The sequence below is a fragment of the Ixodes scapularis genome, unplaced genomic scaffold (genome assembly GCF_016920785.2).
Source record: "Ixodes scapularis isolate PalLabHiFi unplaced genomic scaffold, ASM1692078v2 PGA_scaffold3__209_contigs__length_174095766, whole genome shotgun sequence".
NCBI classification, from domain to species: domain Eukaryota; kingdom Metazoa; phylum Arthropoda; class Arachnida; order Ixodida; family Ixodidae; genus Ixodes; species Ixodes scapularis.
In genome coordinates, this window is record NW_024609868.1 from 81,069,031 (window position 1) to 81,093,810 (window position 24,780).

At 47.2% G+C, this 24,780-nt stretch overlaps 1 protein-coding gene across 1 annotated transcript in view; it reads right to left on the reverse strand.

Annotated features, from left to right (window-relative positions):
• The window catches only part of LOC115325487 (ileal sodium/bile acid cotransporter), a 127,532-nt gene extending 115,231 nt beyond the window's left edge, over positions 1 to 12,301 (reverse strand). Inside the window, exon 1 of the mRNA XM_042292507.1 lies at positions 11,366 to 12,301. Coding sequence (XP_042148441.1) covers positions 11,366 to 11,566 — 201 coding nt within the window. The 5' untranslated portion in view covers positions 11,567 to 12,301. The remainder of the gene's footprint in view (positions 1 to 11,365) is intronic.
• Between the last annotated feature and the right edge of the window lie 12,479 nt (positions 12,302 to 24,780).

Consider the following 24,780-nt stretch of genomic DNA (forward strand, 5'->3'; position numbering starts at 1 on the left):
AGAAACTTGTATCAAACAGATGTTTTTATCCCTTGAATTTATCTTAAAAATGACAAGAAATGTAACGAGATACCTAAGTCTGTCAAAGTATCGCGCGTGCGTGAGAGAGAGAGGTGCTGAAAAGAAAGGATGCCTGGAATTTATTAACCACACCGTCGATTGGGGGCAAGGCAGTTCCAAGCAAAGTATCGCGATACAAGCGATACATTTTAAATGTATTTCACTACTGAGATACAAATGCATTTTTCAAATGTATTTCATAGAGAGATACAGATACTCGAAGGTATATCTAAGATACTATCGCGATACTGCCTACACCTGGTTGAATTTAATAATCGTTTGCGGCTCAATGAGATTTGGTACAGCCGAGTAAATCCGGCCGATCGCGATTGAGTCAATTGTCGCTGGCTTAACGCCAGTTAATAAGAGCGCTGGTGGAACTAGGGTATAAGAATGACGCCCAGCATTATATGATGACGTCACACGCAAGCCACGCACAGGAAAAACGGCGGGAAATGCTCACCAGCATGATTACCGGAAGAAAAATGGTGTTTCGTGAAAATAGCTCGAGGCATGGTCACTAAATCAGGGCACTCGCGCTCCGCTGGAGCGCGAGCCACAACCTAGCGGCCTCGAAGTGTGGTTACACTCGAGGACAGCAACTTTAGAGCTGTGTAATCAAAGTGATGAAAGCTTGCTGTCAGCACGCGTAAGACACAAACGCGCTACGGTGCAGTGTGTTATAGAATACAGGGAAATCTTTGAACCAGCTCGGCTCGGCACTGGGAGCTTGTGAGGCTGGGCGTGCAGACAATCCCGGCGCTGCAATCGTCACGATAGTGGAAAGTGCCGCCGAACATCGCATCCCGCGAAGTTCCGCAAAAATTTCATTAGCCGTTCGTAACTGTTCGCAACGCGTCGAGGCGCCTGTCTCGCGGCACACGCAAACAACTACACTACTATTCTTCTCACTACAAGCAGATGGGACCAATCACGAAGCGTCAAAAGCGCACCGTCATGGCGGCTATGGCTGTGTACGCAACTGCTGTGTGCGTGCGGACGGCGAGCTTCTCTTTTGCAACGTGCTTTCCGCACCATCAAGATTGCCGGTCTTAGCAGCCTATTAATGTGAGCTCGCTCTGAGCATGCGCTCTAAATATCGCCCTCAAATATGGCGTCCAACGAATACCCCCTATAGGGAGTATTCACTGGCGGCCATATCCGTGTGCGCTGCTGCTGAGCGCGGGCTGACGGCTAGCTTCCGCAGTCCTTTTGGAGCGTGCATTTAGCACCATCAAGGTTGCCGGTCCTAGCAGGCTATTAATGTGAGCTCGTTCTGAGCATGCGCCCTAAACATCGCCCTCAAATATGGCGTCCAGTGAATACCTCCTATAGCGATGCGCGGGTGTCGACACCTGTCGCGATCCACACCACGCGCCTCACGCGAGCCGGCCGGGTCCCAGCGCTACCCCGTATTCTAGCACACTGTTGCTACTGAGATCAGTAAGCATAGATGACCACAAGCAAGACGACTCGCGCCACTTTGTCGAACAGCGCTGCTAGGTCGGAAATCGGTTGCGACACCAGACTCTCATCGAAATTTCACCAGATTTCACCAGACACAAAAACTGACATAGAAACATCGCTCAAGGAAATGAAACATTTCTATTCAAACTGCAGAGTTAGGTAGAACTTATATTAACTCAGTTAGGTAAATATGTGTACAATGCTCAATGACACAAAGCTACAGTCAAGCAAGACGGAAGAGCGTATGTCAGTCACGTTTCGTTTCAATGTCACTACGAGAAAAAAAAAAGTATTGCGCATAGATTACGCGTTTTGAAGACGAGCTACTAAACATCTTGCTGCTCGCGCCCAAAATCGCTATGTATATTCGTATCATAAATATTACAAAAAGAAACTTGTAATTAGGAAAGATAACAATAACGTCTTTCTTAACGCCAAATTTGTTTTCAATAAAATACATGCTACAGACGCCCCCCGGCAGTGTCATTTCTTGGTGTGACAAATATTTGGCCTAGACAGACGTCGGCTCGTAGGGAAATTTCCCGTTCACAGAACATCGTTTGCGTTACTTTAAGGGAGCTTACGTCGAGCTACAACCGCTAGTCGCTGGAGTATTCGTGATTTGCATGAAGCGTGGCAACCACTTCAAGAAGACATCGGAATCTACACCCCAAGACAAAGGGGAAAAAAAAAAAAATAACGGACAAGACGACACAAAATCTCAACTTTACATCTTGTCTGGAGGTTTAGATTATGATGATCCTAACCAGCTGGCCTGCATACTTCCGCTCCTTGCCATTCAAGCAGTAGCTTTGTACGCGACATACGAGGCACAGATAATAATAATAATAATAATAAATTTAGAACTCGGCTCTTAGGCGCCCGTTTCCGGCTTGAGCGGCGTCGCCGTCGCCGTAACCGCGCGCTGTATTATGGGACCCGTAACGTCACTTACGAAGTCATCAGTGACGGCATCGTGATGACGTCATCATGATGACGTCATCCTCACCGTCCGTGTCATAATCACGATGACGTCGCTGATGACATCATCACGATGACGTCATCGTCATCATCACGATGACGGCATCCTCAGTCACGTGTGACGTCATCACTGACGATGGTGATGACGTCATCACGATGATGTCACGTGACCTGAAGGGGGTCACGTGACCCCGGTGACGTCACGTGACTCCCGTGAGGTCACGCGAACCCCGTGAGGTCACGTGACTCCCTTGAGGTCACGGGACTTCGGTGAGGCCGCGTGACCCCCGTGAGGTCACGTGACCCCGGCGACGTCACGTGACCCCCGTGAGGTCACGAGGGTCACGTGACGTCACGGTTACGCCGACGCCGCTCGAAGGGAGGAGTAGCACGCAGGATGAGGAGGTGAGGAGGAGGGAGGAGGGTATACACTCCCCTCAGTACCCTTCCCTCCTCCTCCTCAAGAGCTGCTTTCTAATTTGGTGTTAGGGAGTTGTAAGCGACTTTCATTTTTAGAGCGCAGCTCTTAGGGGCCCACGAGAAAAAAAAAATACCGAGTTTCAGGCCCCGCCACGAGGCGCCGCTGAAACTCGGCCCTCCGGGGGTGCGTGCTGGAGTGTTTCTGCAGATGGAGTGGCCGTAAGTATAGACTTGGTCGTGGTAAAAACATAGACATACCACAACAGACCTTTCCGGAAAATTCCAGGAGACCTTGTAACGAGGTGAATTGTGGGGCTATTCTGATGTACGCTCGTGCCGGCTCGAACGCTTCGTATATTCTGGTAGCGGTACAACTCATTCTTTCTTAACGGTAGGAGCTCAGAACGCACGCAAAAATTAAGTGCACGGAAAAGAAGGTCATCACATGCTCTGTTTTGCTTTCCTTCAGCCTCCTCTGCGTTCTGAAATCACGAAGTGTTAAAACCAACATGAACTTCGTCTACGTGGAATAATTTCACGTGCCGTACATCTGAACGTCACAATGCGTAAAGCAGACGCTGGGGCACCACATATTTCCGGAAAGGTCTACTTATCTCGGCCGTGCACGGTGTCAAGGAAATGGCGCGTGACGCACGCCATTTGCTTGGCACAGTTTTCCATGGTTATGTGTTGGCGGTAACGCGTTACAAGGAACGGCGTCACCGGTAACGCGTTACTTTTTATCGGTAACGCGTAACGTAGCTAAGTTACTGGTTACGTATTTAAGTAGGTAAGCGCCAAAAAACACAGGGACAACGATGTAGACAAACAGGGGCGCACTTGCAGCTAACTTTAAAAACAAAACATATATATTGTCACGGGTGGTGAGTCGTGACCAATAAACAAGAAATAAACAGAAATAAATAAACGTTTAATGTGGCGAACTTGTGCCAAAAATAAAGAAGGAAACAGAAAAAAGCAGAGCGTCGCGGGCGTCGAAGTCGGCGTGTCAGCAGAATCGAGCGCTGGGGCGAGACTGACTCGACAAGGTCGCGGGCGGCCTCTTATCTAGAGTGAGTCAGTATCTCGAAGATTCGGCGGAGAAGGTTCGAGCGTAGCGCGCTCGGGGCGAGAATGAACAAGGACTTTCTAGAACAACAAAAACAGGGATGAACGATAGTTATGTCCGCAGCAAGAGTGAACGAGAACTTTCTACAAGTCCGTGACCCTGCGCGCGGCATTATATATATATATATATATATATATATATATATATATATATATATATAATCGCGGCAAAACAAACAGACAGTCGTGGCTAATGCCGGTGTAACCCCCGTAACAAAAAAGTGCACTCATTTGCCGATAACGACAATGACGTGTAACTTAGACATTTGTCGACATTTGTTTTGATTTGAAAAGCGTCATGTATCTCTCTAGAAATTCTATCTGGGTACCTAGCCAGAAACCTGCTATCGCTAAATGAAGGGGCACATGGGCAACGACTGGAGTGATTGGCAAGGTGTGCCGACGGGGTAGCTTGCATGGCCGCGGCATGTTCGCGCGCACGATCATTGAAGCACCTACCTGTCTGGCGGATATAAGAGAAGCCGCATGACAACGGTATTTTTTACACTACTTCTGCAGTGCACTCTATGTATTTGACGCGGTGCTTGGTTTTGCAAGGATCTGTACAATCACTAGGACTGTTGAGCCTACGGCACAACCGCGACAGCTTATTTGGTGCAGTGAAAACCACGGATACATCGTACCGTGCGGCCACTTTCTTAAGATTACGCGTGACGGTGTGCATATATTGAATTAAAACCGGCCTCACCATACTCCTGCCGCAGGGTTGCCCTCTGTATGCCTTTATTTTCTTTACCAGGCCTTCTGCCACCTTGGGTGCCCTGAGGGAAACCCGCTGTCTCCAGCTGCGCTACATGCTTCTCGAAGCTTTCTTAAGTACTGTGCCTGCAAGACTTCTTGAAAGCCGCCTAGACACGTCAAGGCAATGCTTCCTTTTACTATTTCTGAATAGGCAGTGTTAAACGGATGTGTACCTTTCTTTGAACGCGGCTAGTATAGACCGTTTTACTGAAAGAGGGCGAGAGAGAAAAGGGGAAAGGGGTACCGCCGCTTTCCCCCTTTCTGATTGTGTAGAAAGAGTGAAAGTCCCGGATGAGAGGCTTCGCCGGTGTTGGGTGTCTGCTGTGCGCGAACTTCGTTCGCGCTTTCTTTTCTGTTTTAAACTCGCAAACTTAATTAGAGCCAGGGGCTTCGATGGCAACAGTCGCCCGGTCATCGGGACACCATTGCTGGGTCATAGGGTGCACGAATAAAAACAGAAAGCATAGAATACTGTCCGAGGACATATGTAGCTTGCAAGGAATCCAGCAAGGCGAGAGCGGCTGCAATGTCTTTGAACTCCATCGCTTTCCACATGACCCCTGTCTCCGGGGGCAGTGGATTGCTTGCGTCCGTAAACCGAAAAGGCGTTTCCTCAACGCCATCCTCTCGACTTCGCTCGGAACATTTCGTGAATGGAGCGCGCACCGAACGCTGTACCGCCGATGAACATGGGGTACGCTCGTAATGTGCGTGCGAGTTTTCTCATGATAACTGCTGTTTCAGCTTGTAAAATTTCGTAACTGAATTTTTCTTAATAGTGATAATTTGTAGTGGTGACTGAATCGATTTTATCATCTACAACACTTAGTTAAAGGCTTTTATTTCCGCCGCCGGGTGAGGCTGGAAATTGTTGAAAACGTAGTTCTATTGGTTTTTTTTTATTATTATTTTTTTTTATTGCGATCTCCTGCGCGATACCAGAGAGCCGGCAAAAGCGCTCCTTGGAGTGCCGCTGGTGGGTTGTTTCCGTTGACTAAGGCGCTTTGAGGCGCTTGATAGTCGCTGCAGGGAACGACTCGTGTGTTGCGATCTGAGTTTTCGAGCCCATTGTGCACGTTTCTCTGTTTGAGTCATGGCATCCGCCAGTGTGGCGACGGGGGGAACAGCGGCAGCGAACGTGCCAGCTATAGAAATTGGAGGTGAGTACTCAAAATATTGCATCAAATAGTATAATAATTCGTGGCTGCTTCGAGGCTTTCTGCGGTTCGATAAAAGTACATCTAGAGCGTCTTCGTCGTTCATTCACAAGGAAATATAAGAACAGGGACACGAAGATAAAAACAGCACAGCAAGACGTTATATAGCAGCTCCAGGCGTTTACAAAGTTAATTGAGGTTGCCGTTTCGTGTATCGCTTGCTGATTACAACTAAAAGCGGCTACGTTTAAATAGGCCCATTGCTGGCAAAAATGTATAAATGGTTCATCATCTCCAGTCATGCGGAAAGCAATGGAGCTTAAAAACATTCCAGCCGTACTTGCCTTGCCGGATTCCATGCAAGCTACATAGGTCCTCGGACAGTATTCGACGCTTTCTGTCGTTATTCGTGCACTCTATCACCCATCAATGGTGTCCCGATGACCGGGGGACTGTCGCCATCAAAGACCATGGCTCTAGTCAAGTTTGGGAGCTTGAAACGTAGAAGAAAGCGCGAACGAAGTTGGGGCACTGCAGACGCCCAACACCGGCCAAGCCTCTCATCCGGGACTTCCACTCTTTCTACACAATCAGAAAGGAGGAAAGCGCCGGTAGCCCTTTCCCCTTTTCTCTCTCGCTCTCAAAATGGCGCTACCCACGATAAAACGGTCTATATATCCAGCAAATATGATCCTTCTGTAGGCTTAATCTGAGATCCAGAAACTGCAATCGTCCGTCCCTTGGCTCCTCATGCGTGAATTTTAAGCCACTACAACATGACCGAAACACCTCCAACAACTCCGTCACGTCACAAGTTAGTGTGTGAGCCCGTTACTCAGAATCAGGAAATCATTTACAAATATGAACACTTTGAACTATAATCGAGTCCTGCAATTTCTCTGAGATGGCTCTTCCGCAAACACTAAAAAAAAGAAAAATGTTGCACAAAACAGGCGCCACACAAGAGCCGATGCATATAAAGATCCCCTTCAAAAGAAAAAAATGTGCGCTTTAAGTCAAAAGTCAAAAGCTCCAGAAAATGTTTGACGCTTATTCCACAAGAGCTCTGGAACGGAAGAATACCGTTATGTTCAATGCGCCCTCTGGTAGACAAAAGTAGGGGCTCGTGAGGCACCGAAAACAAGGTTTTTAACGTCGACAGAGAATGCACCTCGCATTCCCTGCACACCCTCTCATAAAAAAATATCCTCAAAACTTAAAAAAAGAGAAAATTATACGAATTGTTTTTGTGTTACTAGGCGCCAAGTTATGCACATTTTTGAGTGTTCGGCGTTTTTTGTTTTGCGTGTTTTCTTGTGAGTATTTTGGTGAAACCTTAAAACAGATCAGGTAATTATGTTTCTGCGTGGAGATGATGATTCTTGAAATAGGAAGCTTATGCGTACCTCTAACGTCAAAACAGTGAAACGTGCTAAGTCATAATTTAAAGAAAGTAAAGAAAAAGTAACGTGCATTACATTTTGTCGGTAACAGTAACGGTAACGCGTTCCTTTTATTCTGAGGTAACGTAGGTCAGTAACGAGTTCTTTTTATTTTTGGAAGGAATGAGTAACGTATTTCGTTACTTTTTTCGGTAGAACACTGCTGTGAAGCCAAAGCTACTAGCCAACGTTACTGGAGCAAGCTGTTTCGCAGCTCCCTATAGACCCTTTCCAAAATTCAGTCTGGCCACTTTGGTCACTATCATCATCTGTGGAACGGCGTCTGTGCCATACCAATGGCGGCCTTCTATTGACTGATAAAGGAAGACGTTGAAGATGCTCCTAAGCGGATCTTGCGAGGCCTGTACATTCGGGGGGTCAGTACGACGCGACGTAGGAATGGAACACAAGAGCTACGTAAGCGTTTATTTCTAATAACTCAGATTCAGTCAATCTGTGGTCGGCACACAATCGGCTTTAAAGCACTTTGGTGTAGAGAATATTCTCGAGGCACCTGAGTGGGTCGGAGCTTTGTTCTGAATGCAGGTTCTGGTCACCATCGAATTGAAAGTGATCAAGAAAGAACTCACACTGAACAACCTCGCGTGCCGTTGACTTGCGAAAGCGACGGTGCCGATCCAAGTTCATTTCCGCCATTGATATGGCAAAACCTAAACTGCTTTACAAACCACCAGATGGCACTGAATTTCGGAAAGGGTCTATTCTCGCCTGAGCAGAGGCGAGTGGCCCAGGTGGCGGTCACGAGAACTAGCGGCGCTGCAGTCGGATCTCGCTTCCCTGTCTCGCGCGTTGTCTGCTACCACCACTGCGTTGAGAGCTTCCTTTTCTTTTCTTCCTTTTATTTTTTACTTCCATGTGTATGATAGCAAAAAAAAAAAAAAAAGATGATGAAGATGAAGTCTAATACACCACAGAGATCAGAGTCAGCGCACTGTGAGTGTTCTTTGAGTGTTTGAAATTTATTTTTGTGTGTGTCTGTTTCCTTGCGCTGTGAAGTGTTAGTATGAATCAACAACTCGCCCAAGCTCAGTATTGCTAAGGCGGGCTAGACAATCCGGAAGCAAGACTCGACTGCGGCGCTGCTAGTTCTCGTGGCCACCACTGAGCCCTGAGCTGTGAAACTGAGCTTGCTCCGGTAACGTTGCTACTGGCGTCTCTGCACTCGCGAGCTTGAGCGCCGTTAAAATCTGCACACGCGCGCTTTTCACTTCTTCCGAAATGCCCCGCGCCTGAACGGTCGCTCATGTAACACACGAACAATGAATGTGTGAAAGAAAACAAGAATTACGAAAATGTCAAAAGAGAACCAATGTTTATCTTTTAATAAAACGCGGAGTTTTTTTTTTCTTCTTTTTTTTAACGTTTTATTAGCGCCGGTGAGCAGATTCTGACAGATGCTTATACCACTTATACACCGTTTCAATGTTTACGAAATCACAAGCTAGCGTGCTATCCTTAGAGGCCGGCATACGCTTGTTCGTCGCTTCGGAAAGCGAGCAAAGCACCCGCCATACGAACGAATACTGAAGATCGCAGCGGCCAGAAGGTTTTTGTCTTGAAATTACTGTATGGGTTGTGAAGGTCGCACAGTTCATCATGCCATATTTGCAGCTCATGACGTGCATGTTCGTTGATTCGGAAAGGAATGCACGCGCCGTACGCTGCAAATATCTGCAAACATATCGACAAACAAGCGATGAACGCCGCTGAAGCCGATACTTGGCGTCAAGGCGTCAGTTGCGTGAGCGACTCAATCTACACTCAGGTGGCGCAACTGCAGAAGTTGAAAACCCGAGTGCACTATACCAACGCAAAACACCATCAGTAAATAGGGTGCTCATAAAAATATCTCTGAATTGTTCGCACGTGATTCTAACTTCAGAGACAGTCGGAGATCGAAGCCATTCAAAGAACTGCCGGTGTACGCGGCGGACGCCTAGATCCGCGCGGACAGCCCGTGGCTTCAGCCAATCCCGAGAACCCGAGCCGCATGCGCAGCTGGTAGAAACCAGCTTACTCCGGAAAGAGTCTGCGTCAGCTGTGAGGAAATGGCTTCAAATAAGTCGCGGGTGAACTCCCCTTAAGGCCGTTCAATCATCATGTCGTCCTTCGGACCACGCAAAAGATCCTGCGCTAACACCCGGTCGATAGGATAAGTAATTTTCGGAAGTTTTGGGATAACCACACAAAGTCACAAGGTTAGGCATTACAGGATTAGACATTACGATTGAAAAATTAACGAGTCCTTGTCGGGTCTCAAATTTTATTTATGTTGTAACTTTTGCCCGATTCGAGCACAATATCAATTTTCTTTTGATGGCAGCTGCAGCCGTCGCGGATGGACTGGTCATAACTGCTTAATTAACGTACTGTCGACATCTTTACCGGGTCCAATAGGGAAAGTTAAACGCGGTTTTTAGGTTCGCATAAATAAATCACGCATCGCGGAAAGCGGACACCATGGGTGAGAATGTGATGCCAGTGGCGGTGATGGAATGAGAATAGGACGTTACCTATAGACCGGATTCTGTGTTTTCGGAGTTTATTTCTCGTGAAATTCGGAGGGTGTTTTCCGGAGTTTATTTTTGTTAGATTCCCGATTCTTTGAAATTCGGAGTTTATTTTACTGTGTTCCCAATATTTTTTTTAACTCAAAAACAAAATAAATAAAATGATTGTTTCATGACCCGTCGTCCTGAAGGAACCTTAACGGGATAAAAGGCAAACCCAATTTGTCAGTAGTTCGAGATTTCAAAGGAAACTGAAGTGGTATTTCCTAAAGATCACAGACCCTGTGCTCTTATAAAGTTCATTTGTAAAACACGGTCTTTTTTATTTTGTCGTTGTGACCTCGAAATTTGGAGTTTTTCGGATACATCCGAATTAATGACAAATTTACTGGCGAGTATTTTTTTAATTTTTTTAATTTATCTGGAAACACAAAACAAAAAAGACGAGCAAACAAATTGTGTTTTTTTCTATTAGCTGACGTCTACCTGAGCTACAAACAAAGGTATAAAAAAGCAATGTCGCCATTCTCGCTGACAAGTTCGTTTCACTGAAATCAACGCTACAGGCACCCTCATGCAATTTTTTGGTTTGATGAATATTAGACTTAGGTGGACGTCAGCTCACAGAAAAAGAAATATTTTTTTTTTCAGTCGTATTTTTGGATTTAGGCAGCGTGTTCTCAAACAGTCCTCATTCTATCATTACTGGTTGCGTCATATTATCACCGAATTTCAGCTTCCTGCGACGAATAGTTTGTATATGCGACCCAAAAAACCGTGTTTCCTTTTCTCAATCTGACACGGTACATCTTCCGCAATAGACCGCGACGTTATAACGAGAAAGGTCAAGTTCAAGGTTTGCCTTTATTATCAGGACCTTCGATCATTTATCTCCGTGTTTTCGCTCATTGTGTCGTTCTTGCGCGCATACAACCATACCAAAACAACGCAATGAAACACAAGGTAATATTAATTACTAGATCAACAGATTCCTAAGGGATGGTCGTGACAACATTCTCTTAATGCTTACTGACTCGGATGAATAATGTGGTTTCCCTCGGTGCAGGGGGATTGACTTTTTCTTAACAACTTGTTTCATCCAAGTATTGACAGCAAAATAGTAAACAAAGTTACAAATTTGTTTGCACGCTGCTCACGATTTTTTTTTTTTTGGTCCACCAAAAATATTGCGAAGGATGCTAGAGTCATCCTAAGCCAAAACACGATCCGAAAGAACACGAACCAAAGGACCCATTCAAAACCAGTTTCTAAAGTCGCGTGTCCTCCGCCAAATTCATCGACCTCGAAACCAGGTTTTGAAGTCGACACACAGCCCAGACGCAACGAGTTATAGCTAAAGAAGCAACAAAACGCAAACTAATTTTCAAAATTGAAAAAAAAAAAAAAAAACACTTACCTCGGACAGTTTGATGTGGCATCCCATGGAAAACATGATGGAGACGAGGATCAACACGATCATCACATCATGCACTTTCTTGATCACCGGCACATCGGTGCTGACCGGCTGGGAACTGTTGGTCGCGTTCGCGGCGGCGTTGAGCAAATCTTCAATGAGCGTCGTCGTCGTCGCGTTGGGAGAAGCATCGGTGGAGCCCATCTCGTCTCGTCAAGCAATGCGCGTTGCCAGCATCCGAGACCGACACCTTCTGTATCTCGACGTCGAATAATGTCCACAATCGACTCCGGAACAAAGCGCGGCCGTCCTTGTGGATGGATGTCTGGTTAAAAATAAGATACGGTTGTGACCGAAGAGCTCGGCGGCGGAAGATAGCGGCACGCGCACGGACACACAAGCGCAAGAGGACGTCGCTCGCAGCAGCGTTCACCCCCGGCGCAGATCGAAGCCGCTCTACGTCGCCCGGAGACTGGTTCTTCTGACCAAGGAGCTGTTGGAAAGGGAACGCGTGTTTCCTAACCTTGGAGGACAGCAGAAGTCGGCATTTCCTGCTTCGGGAGATGTCTTCCTCGGCTTTAAATGATCGCTGATGGCGTCCGGAGCTGCAGGACGACCGCTGTCAAACTGTCACGGTCGTTGCACTTACGACGAGGAATGAGACTGAAATAAACAAATGTGAGGAGGAAAAAAAAAGAATACGCACACAAGTTGATCCGAGGGACGGGGAAGCTTCGATTGAAGAGAGACTGCGTCCCTGAACCCTTTCGGAGAAATGGAAGGCGGCGATTGTGGCACGCTCGGCTACAAAACTTAAAAAAAAAAGAAGAACACGTAGTAGTAGCAGGTTTTCCGGAGGCTTGAGAAAAGGGATCGGTGATTACGCCGTGCAGTGGTGCTGCCAAGCCAGATGGCTCCGAGAGAGCATTGCAAGTGTTTCTTGTTCAGTGGAAGAGAAGAGCGGACGATCTAGACAGAGAGAGAAAAAAAGAGAGAGACAGAGTTTGGGGGAGGGGGGATAGCTCACGCGATGAGGCAACGGCGTGTAGTCATTTCCACACGAGTTCGGGAGGCGTAGAGTGTACTGTTCCTTCTCTCGCTGATTCCTTTGTCCTGTGGCGCGAGTTTGTGTGTGTTTGTTCAGGCGTTCAGGCCCGTCTCCATCCGCTCCAGCGAACGGGGGCCTCCACCGGACGCTGATATTTGCGTTTTTGTGGTATCTTAGTCTCGTTCTGCTGAAACAACCTGCCCTCCCAATTAGCGCGTTGCTGCGGTTAAAGACGCAGCACGGGCACCTGAATTCACTTGATTACACAGTACACACACAACCCTGTTACGAGAACGAGTGAAATTAGAGATTGCCGTTCGTTGTAATTATATCTCTCGCTCATTTCAGCAATTTTCTGTTACAACTCATGTGTTCACTTGTTTGGCGCACATGCGAGTGGTCACGTAAGTTATTAAAAAAAACGCACTGAATACCCATTACGGTTGTACCACCGAACAGTCTTATTAAACACGCGAATCATACACAACCTTCCAAAACATTTGAAAAGGATCGAAAACTAATTAGTTACTTTCAACTTTCAATTGCTTTAGTTCTAAATTCACGCGACACTAACGATTTTTTTAGAATACCTCGTGGAACTTGGGAGGTATTTGACTATCAATGTTCTTGTCAGTCATCTCAGGTATTTTCTGGTGAATACGGCCAGCCGCAATGCTGAATATTTTCTTGATTGCCTCCGCAGAGGGATGTGTTGTACCGCACGACGCTAACACATTGTGCACACCGCATCATGGTTGCGCACTGAGCAAGTGGAGACAATCTCGGACATCTTTACGAGGTGAAATGCTTTATTAGAGAATTTTAGTAGATCGTTGGCGATACCTGCGCTCATGGTCCCCGATACTCCGCCGCCGCCTTTGCTCACGCACCTTATCGGTACTGGGGTTATCGGGGAGTTTGGGAACGATCTACTAAAACTCTCGCCTTTAGAAGGCGCTAGGGCAGCGAAAGGTTGGATGGAACGGAAACATTTCTTCGAGCGATGACGCCAGATGACCTAGATTTATGTCCCGAGATATGGCCTTTGTGCCCCTTATTACTTGTCTTTCGCCACCAAGGTAGTACAAAGAGGATTCCCGCCTCCCTTTCCCACGGGCGTTTTTTTTATTTCCTCAAGTTGTCTACCAAGATAATTCTCCGGCAGGGGGCACCGCCTCTGCGGGAACAGATGATGGCTAAAAGAGAAATGGTGACTATAATTAAGAGACAGATAAATCTTACATTTGATTCAATTGGCTTCAACACCATATAATCTGGAACTAAAAATGCTACGTAATCGGCTAGGCGGTGTAAGTTACCGACAAATTCAAAGGGAACAGCTGTCATGCACCAATCCATCTGTCCATCCAGGTGGATTTCTGCTCCCTGATCATCCGTAGCGCCGACGATTCAGCTCGTTTTGCCAATAGCCGGTGATGTTCTTGCCGCCATCCATTATCCGTCCCCGGTTTCTTATTCCTACATTCGTAGTAAAGCGCGCAATGTAGATAAGCGGATGCGGTGGAGAATTCACACATACTTCGAATATAAATGAAGTATTCAGGACCCGGGAAACAATTCCCAATTCCTGTCCTGCAAATGAACGGCAGCGACGGCCCTTGTTCATTTGCAGTGCACGCTCTGCTGCAAACTTTGGTGCATACAGACTACGCACAACCGCTTTGCACACATTTATTTTTCCGATAAATTTAGCGAATAACTTTTTTCACTTAATCTAGTGGAGAAAGTTTCCCACTAAATGTTACACTGTGATGTCACGTCACCGTGACGCCAAGTGCCACGACAATCATACAGGAACCTTCTTATAACGGCTATCGCCGCAAAAGTGAAATACGTCAGAATTTTTCGGATAATTGTTGCACGTATACCGTCTGCTTGACGCACTGTGACGTTCCGATGTGCGACACAAGGAATCGAAAGCGAAGTTGTCGTTGGTTTAACAATTTGTGATTTCAAAGCCCAGATAAGGCAGGGGGAAAGTAAAACAAAGTGTGTGATGACCTTTCGCGTTCGCTTTTAGTTCTGTTGGCACTGGGCTGCCAATAATAAGAGAGAATGCTGCTTCCATGACACAGGAAGTGCTCGAGTCGGCACGAGTGCACATCTGAACAGCGCCAGAATTCCTTTCGCCGCGAGGTCTCCTGGGATTTTCTAGGAAGTTCTATTGATCCAGGATAAATAATAAATGCACGCAGTAGTGGCGTGCAAATCCACAGGCGCAAAATATCAACGTTGCACCAAGCTCCAAGATTGTGGTAAAGAGTTTGGCGTTCTTTTTTATTTCTCCTTATGGGTTTTCAAGAAGAGAGGAAAAAGGCTCCTTTGTTCAAACTTTAAATACTCAGATAATTCCCAATACCCACTGAAACAAACGTTCGAAGAGTTGCCGCATGGCAGAAGACTTCTGATCTTGTCAAGCACTCATCAGGTCAAAAAAGGTTCTCGGGTAGATATGATTGTCTTCCAGGCTAAGCATATTTCTTGGAACGAAGTATTAATGACAGGTCTTATATCCCGTGGAGTATCATGGAATCTTGTGAATGATACCTTGATAGTGGGATAAGCCTCCCCTTATCAAAGAAAAGCCCGTCGAAGTGCCGTGGAATTTACGGGAGCGGTATTACGAGCCTCTGCGGGAGTACGTTCACTGCTGTCGTCAGCGTGGTGAGACGCAGCAATGCGTCATCAAGCAAAAGGTCCTCCAGATGCGGAGGTCACGGCGGAATTAACTCGAGGCATAGCTCGAGGACAACGCCCGCTCTCTCCCTGAAAAAAAAAAAAAAAAAAAAAAAAAAGGAGTCGAGCGGCAGTTTAATACCCCTTACAGTGCACCCCTTTTGTATTCACGAGTGCTACGTGCAAGCATCAGATTCCCATGGAGCCAAAAAAACGACGTATTTCACCCGGCGGCGTTCGTTCTGCGCGTGGCTTTAAAAGTGGCTGCACAGCGCGCCGCAGCGCTCTGTGCAAGCGCAAAGCGTAAAAGGCATTAAAAAATAAATAAATAAATAAATAAATAAGCAGCAGTCGGGCGGAATTGTGGTCATTTGCTGGGAAAAACATGGGCTCAAAGTATTAAATTAGAAAAATCAAGGTTTTCTTCAACTTCCTCCCGGCGAGTAAGAAGTTACGATTAAATGCAAAGCGATTTTCTTCGCTTCTTGTTCGTTTATTTTTATTTCGTGACAGCATTGATATTTGCACGAAGGGTTTGATGAATATTTCCAGGATCCCTTTTTAACAGTTACTTTTTTTTTTTCTTTTGCTCCCGACTCCCCCACTTTTACGAAGAATTGTTTGAGGTGCTTGCGCAACTGATAAAATAGATAGCTCTTTTGCACTATCATGTCAAGCATTATATAAGCTCGTAAATAGCGGTATCCGCAAGTTCCAGCGACAATAAGGAGCGCTCTGATCGCGCCAACATTGCGGTCAGGAGGGTGACAAGGACGTGCCCGGCGACGCCAGAAAAATAACCCAGTCCCATGAGTGCCTTGTGGACCGACGCGCTTTCATCCCAACCAAGCAACAAAGAGGATAGGGGTTCCCAAACATTGGGGGCCCCGCCAAAATAGGGGCCTTCTACTGCGCATGCGTTGAATCCAAACTGATTTTTAGGTTTTGTGTGGGCGCTTGCCCCTAACGCGAAATTCGGGAAATAGCGTGGGGCCCCCATTTCCTTGGGGCCGGGTTGTGGTGGGCCCTCCGGGACGAACTGCGCATATGTGTGAGTCTCCTGTGGTAACCCATGCGCATTTCGCACCGGAGGGCCCATCGTATACCGTATCGGATGTGCTAAAACGCTTCCCTAAAACTCTGTATTAGCCACGTTCATTGCCATTGAGTGAATGGTGCTGCCGGCATTCGCGTCGCTTTAGCTCGCTCAAGTCACAAAAAAATGCGCGGTGGGCTCACCCTATTTTTAAGATCGTTTTCCGATTCTGGGGGGCCCTTCCTAAGCCTAAAGAGGCGCGGTAACCGTTGGCATGGAAACGTATCGCGCTACTCCCAGGCTCTGATTGGATTTCGTTCGTGGCGTAATTAAAACTAAGTATTTCAAGGCTTTAAAGTCGCTCCAGATCATATCTAAATAGAGCAGCTGCTCGCAGTGTATGCTCGCTTGCGTTTGTCTGTTTCCGCATAGTCGGAGGCCTAAATCCTCAGCGACCGACGGTCAACGCGCCCCACAAACGCAAAAAAAAAAAAAAAATCCAAGAACGAGCATTAATTTAGAGCGCTACAGATTGGAATTGTTTTGGCTGAATACAGCCAACAGCATTTATACTGATTTAAGATTCTCTTCTGTTTTAGGCGGCTTCATTTGGTTTTACCTTCACTATTATTTTTATACGAAAAGTACTTGATGAGCGCATATGCTTTACGTTTATATATATATATATATATATATATATATATATATATATATATATATATATATATATATTTTTTTTTTATTTTAACGTTCGTTAGCCGCTGCAAGCGGGAAACATAAGTAGACGTATGGTGCCGGAAGTACGGTACCTGGAACGCGTCTCCGCCTGCTGTTTCCCGCGTCCAATAAAGTGGCCCCTCGATTTCCGCCTGATGACGTCATGGAAGTGTCATGCTGTCGCCAGTCTCGATCCTGGCGGCGTCTCAACAGTGGCGGTGTAGCTGCCAGACGTCTGTTCTGCTGCAGGTCGTTCTTCAGTGTGGCGGTCCACGGAAGCTTCGGCAGCCAGAAGTTGAGACGCCGTGACGACAGCGACACTCACGTTGGGTTGTGCTACTCCAGCTTCTCGTTAGCATTTCTGCAACCAACCGCCAGGATCGCGACGTGCCACAGCATGACACTTCGGCTTCTGTGACATGGCAACGCGGATGTTTGCCTGATATTTTCATGGCGGCGTCCGTTAGTTGAGTTTCCTAATCATGATGAAAATTACACGAGACTGTAATAAAAAAAGGCGAAAGTTCGTAAAAAAAAAAGAAAGCCACAGAAAATGGATTGTTTCAAGGCCGAGGCTACATCCACGCGCGGGGACGTAGCCAAGTCGGGAGGAGATAAGGCTCCATCCACGCAAAAGGTCACGTGGCTTATAATATAAGAAGATAATTTGTTTTTATGTACATATTATGCTTTCTTATAAGTAAATATAGGATTTAAAAATAAAGAGGTTACATTTCATTGTTGTTTTAAAGTTAATATGTCACGTGACCTTACCAATTTTTAGACAATTCATCAATTGTTTACTGTTCTCTAAGACTAATAGCAAATATCATGCATCATAAAACTAGTACCAATATATATCTTTATAGTTATGTTATCCAGGAGTCACACACACGTGTGGTCGGCCTGCGTGCCATCTGTGCGTGCGGGCGGTGCGGGTCCGGCCTCCGGGGCCTTGGTCCATGTGTGCATCGCTGCTGAGGCGAGGCGGAGAGGCTTCGTCGTGTGTGTGGTTGGCTTGGTTCGAAGCGTTTTAATAGGGAGTTTTCGTAGATCGTCTCCGCTGTTCCGCAACGCTCTCCGCAACCCGCTACGTTAGCCGGCGCGCAGGCGCAGCAGCGACTCCTTCGTTGCGGAGGGCTTAGCGGAGGGGGAAACGCGGCCTACGAAAACTCCCTAATGTGAGCTTATGGGTATCGAAGGGGACAAGTACGTGCCCACCGCTCCGTACGTTCTTGACTTGCGCGCACGCCCGCAATCACATAAAGGTTGTGAGGAAAATCCCATTAATAGCAAACATACTGAGAGCATTCAATCAAGAAAACTGGGTAAAAGATTCCAGAAACAGTTTATTCCATGACAAATAAAACAGTAGCCAATGCACAGATGCCACTCGTCCATGAGATCACCGATGAACACGAAGCCCTTCTTGCGGCAGAAGTCCTGCAGGGGCCACTTCACGTCTCTGTGCCGATCATTCAGCGCCTGGATCTCGGCACTCTGACTACAATGACACTCCATCGAAGAGAACCTGTTCTCCCGCCTCGGAAGGACGGAAGAAAAGACGATCTGCATCGTCGATGGCGTTCCAAGATCTGAGCGGCCAGCCGACGATACTTGTCAACGTACACACTGGCACAAACGCTGGTGTTGTTTGTGCCAAAATCGAGCAGGGCGTCAGACACGTTGGAAAAAAAAGCCTCGATCCTAATGCCACTAAACGCCCGCACTTCGACAGCCACCCGGTTATTCGATGGGAAATACTAGGACAAGTATTTCACCGTCGAATCCCCGGCAACCAAACCTTGAGGCACATCAGGAGCGCGACCGTGCTAATACTCAAACGGCCAAACGCCTTGTCCGAAAAAACAGCAAAAAAAAAAAAAAAAAAAAACGCTTCAGGGAAAGTCAGACCCGCTTGCGGAAGACCAGGCAAGCACAGTAGACAGTAGTCCGCGCACGGCAGGAACGCAAAGTGCAATGGCCGCCGAGCAGATGGAAACACAATGGGAGGCTAGACCGGAAGTTGATCGTTGTGCGCCGGAAGTGACGTAGTGCGTGGATGGAGCCTTATCTCCTCCCGACGTGGCTACATCCCCGCGCGTGGATGTAGACACTCCCTTGTTTCAATAGCCGAGAAAGTAAGAAGACACTTCTTGGCCACACCTACTTCCGTTACACTTCGGTCCATGCATGGAGAATACGGACGCCACCTCCTGCCCATCATAACCTCCTTGGGAGGGCGATCATTCCACAGTGCCGGTAGACGAGCGCACTTGCGACGCTTAGTATTTGCCTTGCCTGGGGTAATAGTTGGTGTATATACTCATTATCTCCGCTTTCCTCTTCTCCGACCGTATACACAGCGAAATCAATCACCAACGTGGCGTTTCGGAGGGTGGCCACCAGAACGTCGACTCCGTAGCTGGAACTTGCGGATTGAGTTCACTGATTTCCACTATAGGGGGCTGTATGGCGTATAGCTGTTCTCCGAGCTTGGCGCAAGTAAGGTCACCGGAAGTTCGATGCTTGTCCCGGAAGTCGGGCATGCGCTGGGCTTCCTAGTGCATTCAGTAGATATTTTGGCCCATGCTTTTTTTGTGTCTTTGATTGGGTTTGAATACTCCCGTACTCAATTAACACCCGAGAATAAGGCATTTGAACGTGAGGCATACCCACACGTGATCAATGAGAATCTCAAAGTTTTAAGATCGAATGGCCTGCAAGGAGACTTCTCGGGTCAGCATCCGATGTTACTCCGCAACAAGCAGGCTCTCTTGGGATGACAAGAAAAAATCCAGCGCCCTGAACGCTGTTCGATCCAGCACTCGGAAGAATTGAAAAGCCTGTCAAGCGCTCACTTCCGGGACAAGCCGCTTACTTCCGGTAGCTTCATACCTTTCTGCTCAATGCGCCACTCAGCCCCCTATAGTGGAGATTAGTGATTGAGTTCTCCGAAATGCAGAATCGCACTAAAGTCCCTCGATAAACTCTTTGCTAAGTAGCGACAGCGACTGATGTGCCGACGCGTTCTCCCATTGGTCCGTCCCCGCGTTCCGTCTCCGGTTAGGAAGTGGAGGATTTGACTCGACCTCACTCTCGAGTAACGGTTTGGTACCTTGGCGTTCGGAAACCTACTCGCGTTCAGCGTTGTTCTATCTGGATTGTCACGTGACATGAACCGCCGAAGTAACTCGGAAGATTTCGAACAAAGCCATGGTGGGCGAGTTAGGAAGAAGATGGCGTACTGCGCGATAGCAGACGACAAAAGCGAGGGGAAGAGGGCGGGAAAGGGGGACTTGTTTCTACCTCGCGTAGCGTTATCTAGGGATGTTAAATCACACCAGAAGCCAGTGTTACACAATTCAAACACAACTCATTTATTTATAAAACAAGAAATCGATAGCAGTTGTGCACTCCATATGCTCCATTAAAACAAAAGAAACTGCAGTAAAAAGTCAAAATGCACCGTAAAATGGGCAGAATGTTTACTCTTTACTACTTATATACTCCGTTCACCCTTAAGGCCAGAAGCTCCGCCTTCAGCGCGAGCTCGCTGGCTTCCGCAGTGCATTGGCTGTACGTGCCTGCGCGTTCACACTTCTGTTAGCAAGGGCTGAAAGCTCGCGCTGAAAGCGTACTTCTAGTCTCAGCTAAGGATGAACGGTGTAAAGCATTGATGTGCAGCTCGACGGGGCTCCTACCGAACGTTTAAGTGCTGTCCCTTCGCGAAGCACAGCATGCTTTTAGCATATTTCAACTGAAACTAGTATGCCTACTTTCTCCGTACTTTTTTTTTCAGATAAATTGACATAGGCTTGTCTGAGGCGCCGCACTCGGCGGTGCGCCTCGGACAAACATTTTTCGCTTTATTGTTGCACATATGTGCTCTTTCTAGCTGCTTTGTATTTTGTAGCGCGGCTGTCGCCGACACTGAAGAACATGAGGCCTAAGTTCACGAAATCGTAACATCCGTATCGCGCCGCTTCGGCAAAGGCGAAGAGATCGCGCACCTGTACGGTGAAGGCATAAGGCAAGAAAGTGGAACTGGGTTGCTAATCTCGTCAAACACAAAGGTGCCTTGTGTTAAGTTATGAGGGGGGGGGGGGGGGGGGGGCAGATCCGAAAGAGTGTCGCGAAGTTTTCTTTTCCCACAACCCCGCAGATCCATTTATCTTCGTGACGTTTTTCATTGAAGGAGCGAAAAATCCCTACCACTCTCTAGGCGCCGAACAAGGGCATCACGAGAAAGCGCGCGGAGATGACCGTAGTTCATACGTGTGGCATCACGACATAGCTTATGAGCTGCGACCGACATGTTTGATTAGAGAGTTTTAGAATAGGGGCCCCCAAAGCTTGGGGGCCCCAAAGAAATAGGGGCTCACCACTGCGCATGCGCAGAACCCAAAATCTGTTTGGGGCTTTGGGTTGGCGCTTGGGGTCGGGTTGCGTCGGCAAACATGGCGGCGCCCTTTCTGCTCGCTTCGGAGCAAATTCGTCATGGTCGCTGCAGTATTAGCCCATTTAAATGCCAGTGAATAGTGCCACCGGCTTTCGCTTTGCTTGATCTGGCTCAAATCACAAAGAATGAGCGGTGGGCTCGCCCCATTTTAAATATCGTCCCCGATTTTGACCGTTTCTAAGCCTAAATATACGCGGTAACCGTTGACATGGCAACGTATTGCTACTCGGTGGCACGATACCTGCATCCAGGGGGGTACAGGTGGGTGAGGAGGAGTGGCAAATCCCGTGCGCCGACATCCTGGGTCCCGAGTGAACGAACGCAAAAGAGAGCGACAGAACACGAGAGAAAGAAAGCAACGTTGCCATGGTAACGCGAAGAGTGAAAACTCTCAGCAATATAAACAGTGATAATTTAACGTTGTAAACTAAATTATGAGCTATTCTAAAGCTTATAAGAAGCAATAAACTCATTACGCTGCATTAACTTCCCTTCTGTCGAAATCTCGGAAATCTGGTGGTTGCGCAGTTTCGTATTCCTCAACCGCGCCCAGCCGCGCCCCACCAGCGAAGCCGGGTATATGGTTTAGTTTAGCGTTAACGCGAGGCCGTACATCTGCGCGCTATGCAAAAAGAAACCTTCGAAAAGAACGCGAGTATCTTTCCACCGGTAAGTTCGTGGATTGTTGAAGTTCACGAAACTGCTCTGATGACGTAACCGTGTTTGGGACCCAGAGGGTCTGCCTGCATGGTCCGCCGCTTGCGGCAGCCAGAATGTATGGGAAAATGGCGGACCTTTTCCTCTAGATTTAGTATACGATCTCTATGCCTGCATCTTGAAAACAAGTATTTCGAGGCTTCAAAGTCGCTCCAGCTCAGATCTAAATAGTGCAACTGCCCGCAGAGTATGCGCGCTCGCGTTCGTCTCAGTCTTGGCATAGTTGAAGGCCAAAATCTTCGGCTGCATATGATCAAAGCGCACACCCAAAAATATCGAGAACGAGCCATACCTAAAACAGCGCGCAAGCAAAGGAGGAAGAAAATAGAACACAGGAAAGAGCGCTGACTCCCAACTTATGTATTGTGAAAGAAAGCGAAAGAGGAAGCTTCAGACATGAAGCCCACGCGCACAAACAAGGTATAAAGAAGAAAGAATAAAAACATATAAATTACTAAGTTGCAGTAGAAAAGGAGAAAACTGACAGTATAAGGTCACGAAGAAAACAAAGATGAGAAAGAAGAAGAAAGAAAAACAACAACGTGGGCTTCATATCTGAAGCTTCCTCTTTCTCTTTCTTTCACAATACATAAGTTGGGAGTCAGCGCCCCTTCCTGTGTTTTGTTATCTTCCTCCTGTGCTTGTGCGCTGTTTTAGGTATGTCTTCTACGTACAAGCTAGCTCAACTCTCTATGTTACTACGAGAACAAGCGCCAAATTAGAGCGCAACGGATTGGATTGTTTCGGCTATACCCGAAATGGGATGGCCGAACGAGTCGAGGCCAATCCAAGGCCAAAAGAAAATGGAGGAAGAGAAGGCTCCCGGGCGCGTTCGCATCCCACGACGAAAACGTCAGGCTTTGCGATGTGCAAAAGCCTCGCGTTTTTATCTCGTGATGCGCGCGTGCCGGGGAGAAATCCCCGGGATATCTCTTTCGTGTGAATACCGCTACGCGAAGTGCATGCCACTAACTCATTCCAGGATTCCAGGAGATGGACTTGAATGGCCGAAAGGGTCCCCGAAGCAATCGGAAGAAATTTCCCCACGCGGGCCATCCGCGACCGGGTCGACCTAGAGCCACTCGATATGGCAGCGTAGCTGCCAGAGTAGCGCCACGCTTTTCCCTGTGCCGCCTCTCACCGCGATTGGTCACACGCGGTACCATAGCAACGAGCTGAGCTGGCTCGGTTTCCGTAGCAACCGAGTGACGACTCGTCACGTGACCTCTCAAGAGCCGTGATGTCATCGGTAAGATGGCAGCGCCCAGAGCTGGTGGATGCGAGTTTGTTCGGTGCGCGGAGTCGTGATGTGCCGCAGTTTGCCGACGATTTAGGGCTTCTTCGTGCTTTCTGACGTAGGTATAACGTGAAGATCTGAAAGAATGATACTTTATACCCATTCTGTGCAAGATCGCTCTTAATATTAGCACCTGTGCAACAGCATCAGTAATATCGCAATTGCGGTGCTTGGGTTTCCGGATGTGTTTGAGGATCGATAAGACATTTAGCATGCAATTTTCGCATTCTCTTACCTTTATTTGAACGTTGGAGTGTCTGAGAATCGATGCGAGATCTATGCGTCGCATGTTGGTTCTTGGGGAATTTGTTTTTGCCCCAGGTAACCGCATGATCACAAACTTTTAGCGAGGAAGCTCCTGCGATGTTTACGCTGGGTTCAATCCCCACCCCTGCCCGTTTCGATCTGGATGAGCATCGTACCGGCCTGCGGTTGTGTTTTACTACTGCGTGGTGCACGTTAAAGATCTATAGACCCCAGGCTAGCGGTTATACTGCATTGGCTGCACTGGCTCATCTACAGCGAGTGACTCGTCGCAACTTTGAAATGGCTGACCAACTACACGCTCTATAAATATTCACACAACTCCCAATCATACTAATCGACGATTTTACGATACGCGCAGCGCTAGTTCGCCTCTTTCTTTTAGTAGGGGTTGTGGTGACGTCAGAACGCCGAGCTCTGATTGGTTCTGAATAAAGAATAGTGGGTAGGCCTCAAGGCAGCTTGTTTTGAGGTCTACTCACTATCCTTCGATCGGAGCCACTCAGATCTCGGCGTTCTGACGGCACCACAACCCCTGAAAAAAGAAGCAGACGAACTTGCGCTCCACATAGCTTTTATGATAAAATTTTCGCATTTTTCTAGCTTCCTTTGAAAGTCTTAATTTCCGAGAATCGAAACGAAAGGTATACGGCGCGTGTAGGGCCTAGGGGAAATTGTTTCAGCCCTGGGTCACCGAATAACCACAGCATTTTTTAGCAAGGAAGCTCCGGCGATCTTTAACCTTTTTTACTAATCGCAAATTTTACGAATTGGAAGTTCTGAACATTTTGATATAACTTGATTTCGTTGCAATAGCTTGCATTTGATCGCAACGTTTTTTGGTTTGTTTTTCAAGTGAAAAACTGGTCTTTGCTGAAGTGACGTATATGAAATGTCCTGGTATATAACAATGCATCAACACATATTATTAAACTTAGATGCTCAGAGGTGTGTTCGTCTTTGTAATTAACAAGTTACAGACATATTTATTTCTTACGAGTGTAATATTTATTTTAAGCAGCTGGACCCGTTTTGTGCTCCTTAATGTCAGTGTGCTTGGTTCCAAATATCCTCTTTACAAGCCTACAAAGGCCAAAATGATGTCAGCCGACCCCAACTCACGCATTGGACACGAAAACTGCGTCGCTCGGATGTATGCGCTCGTCAGCAATCAATTCGT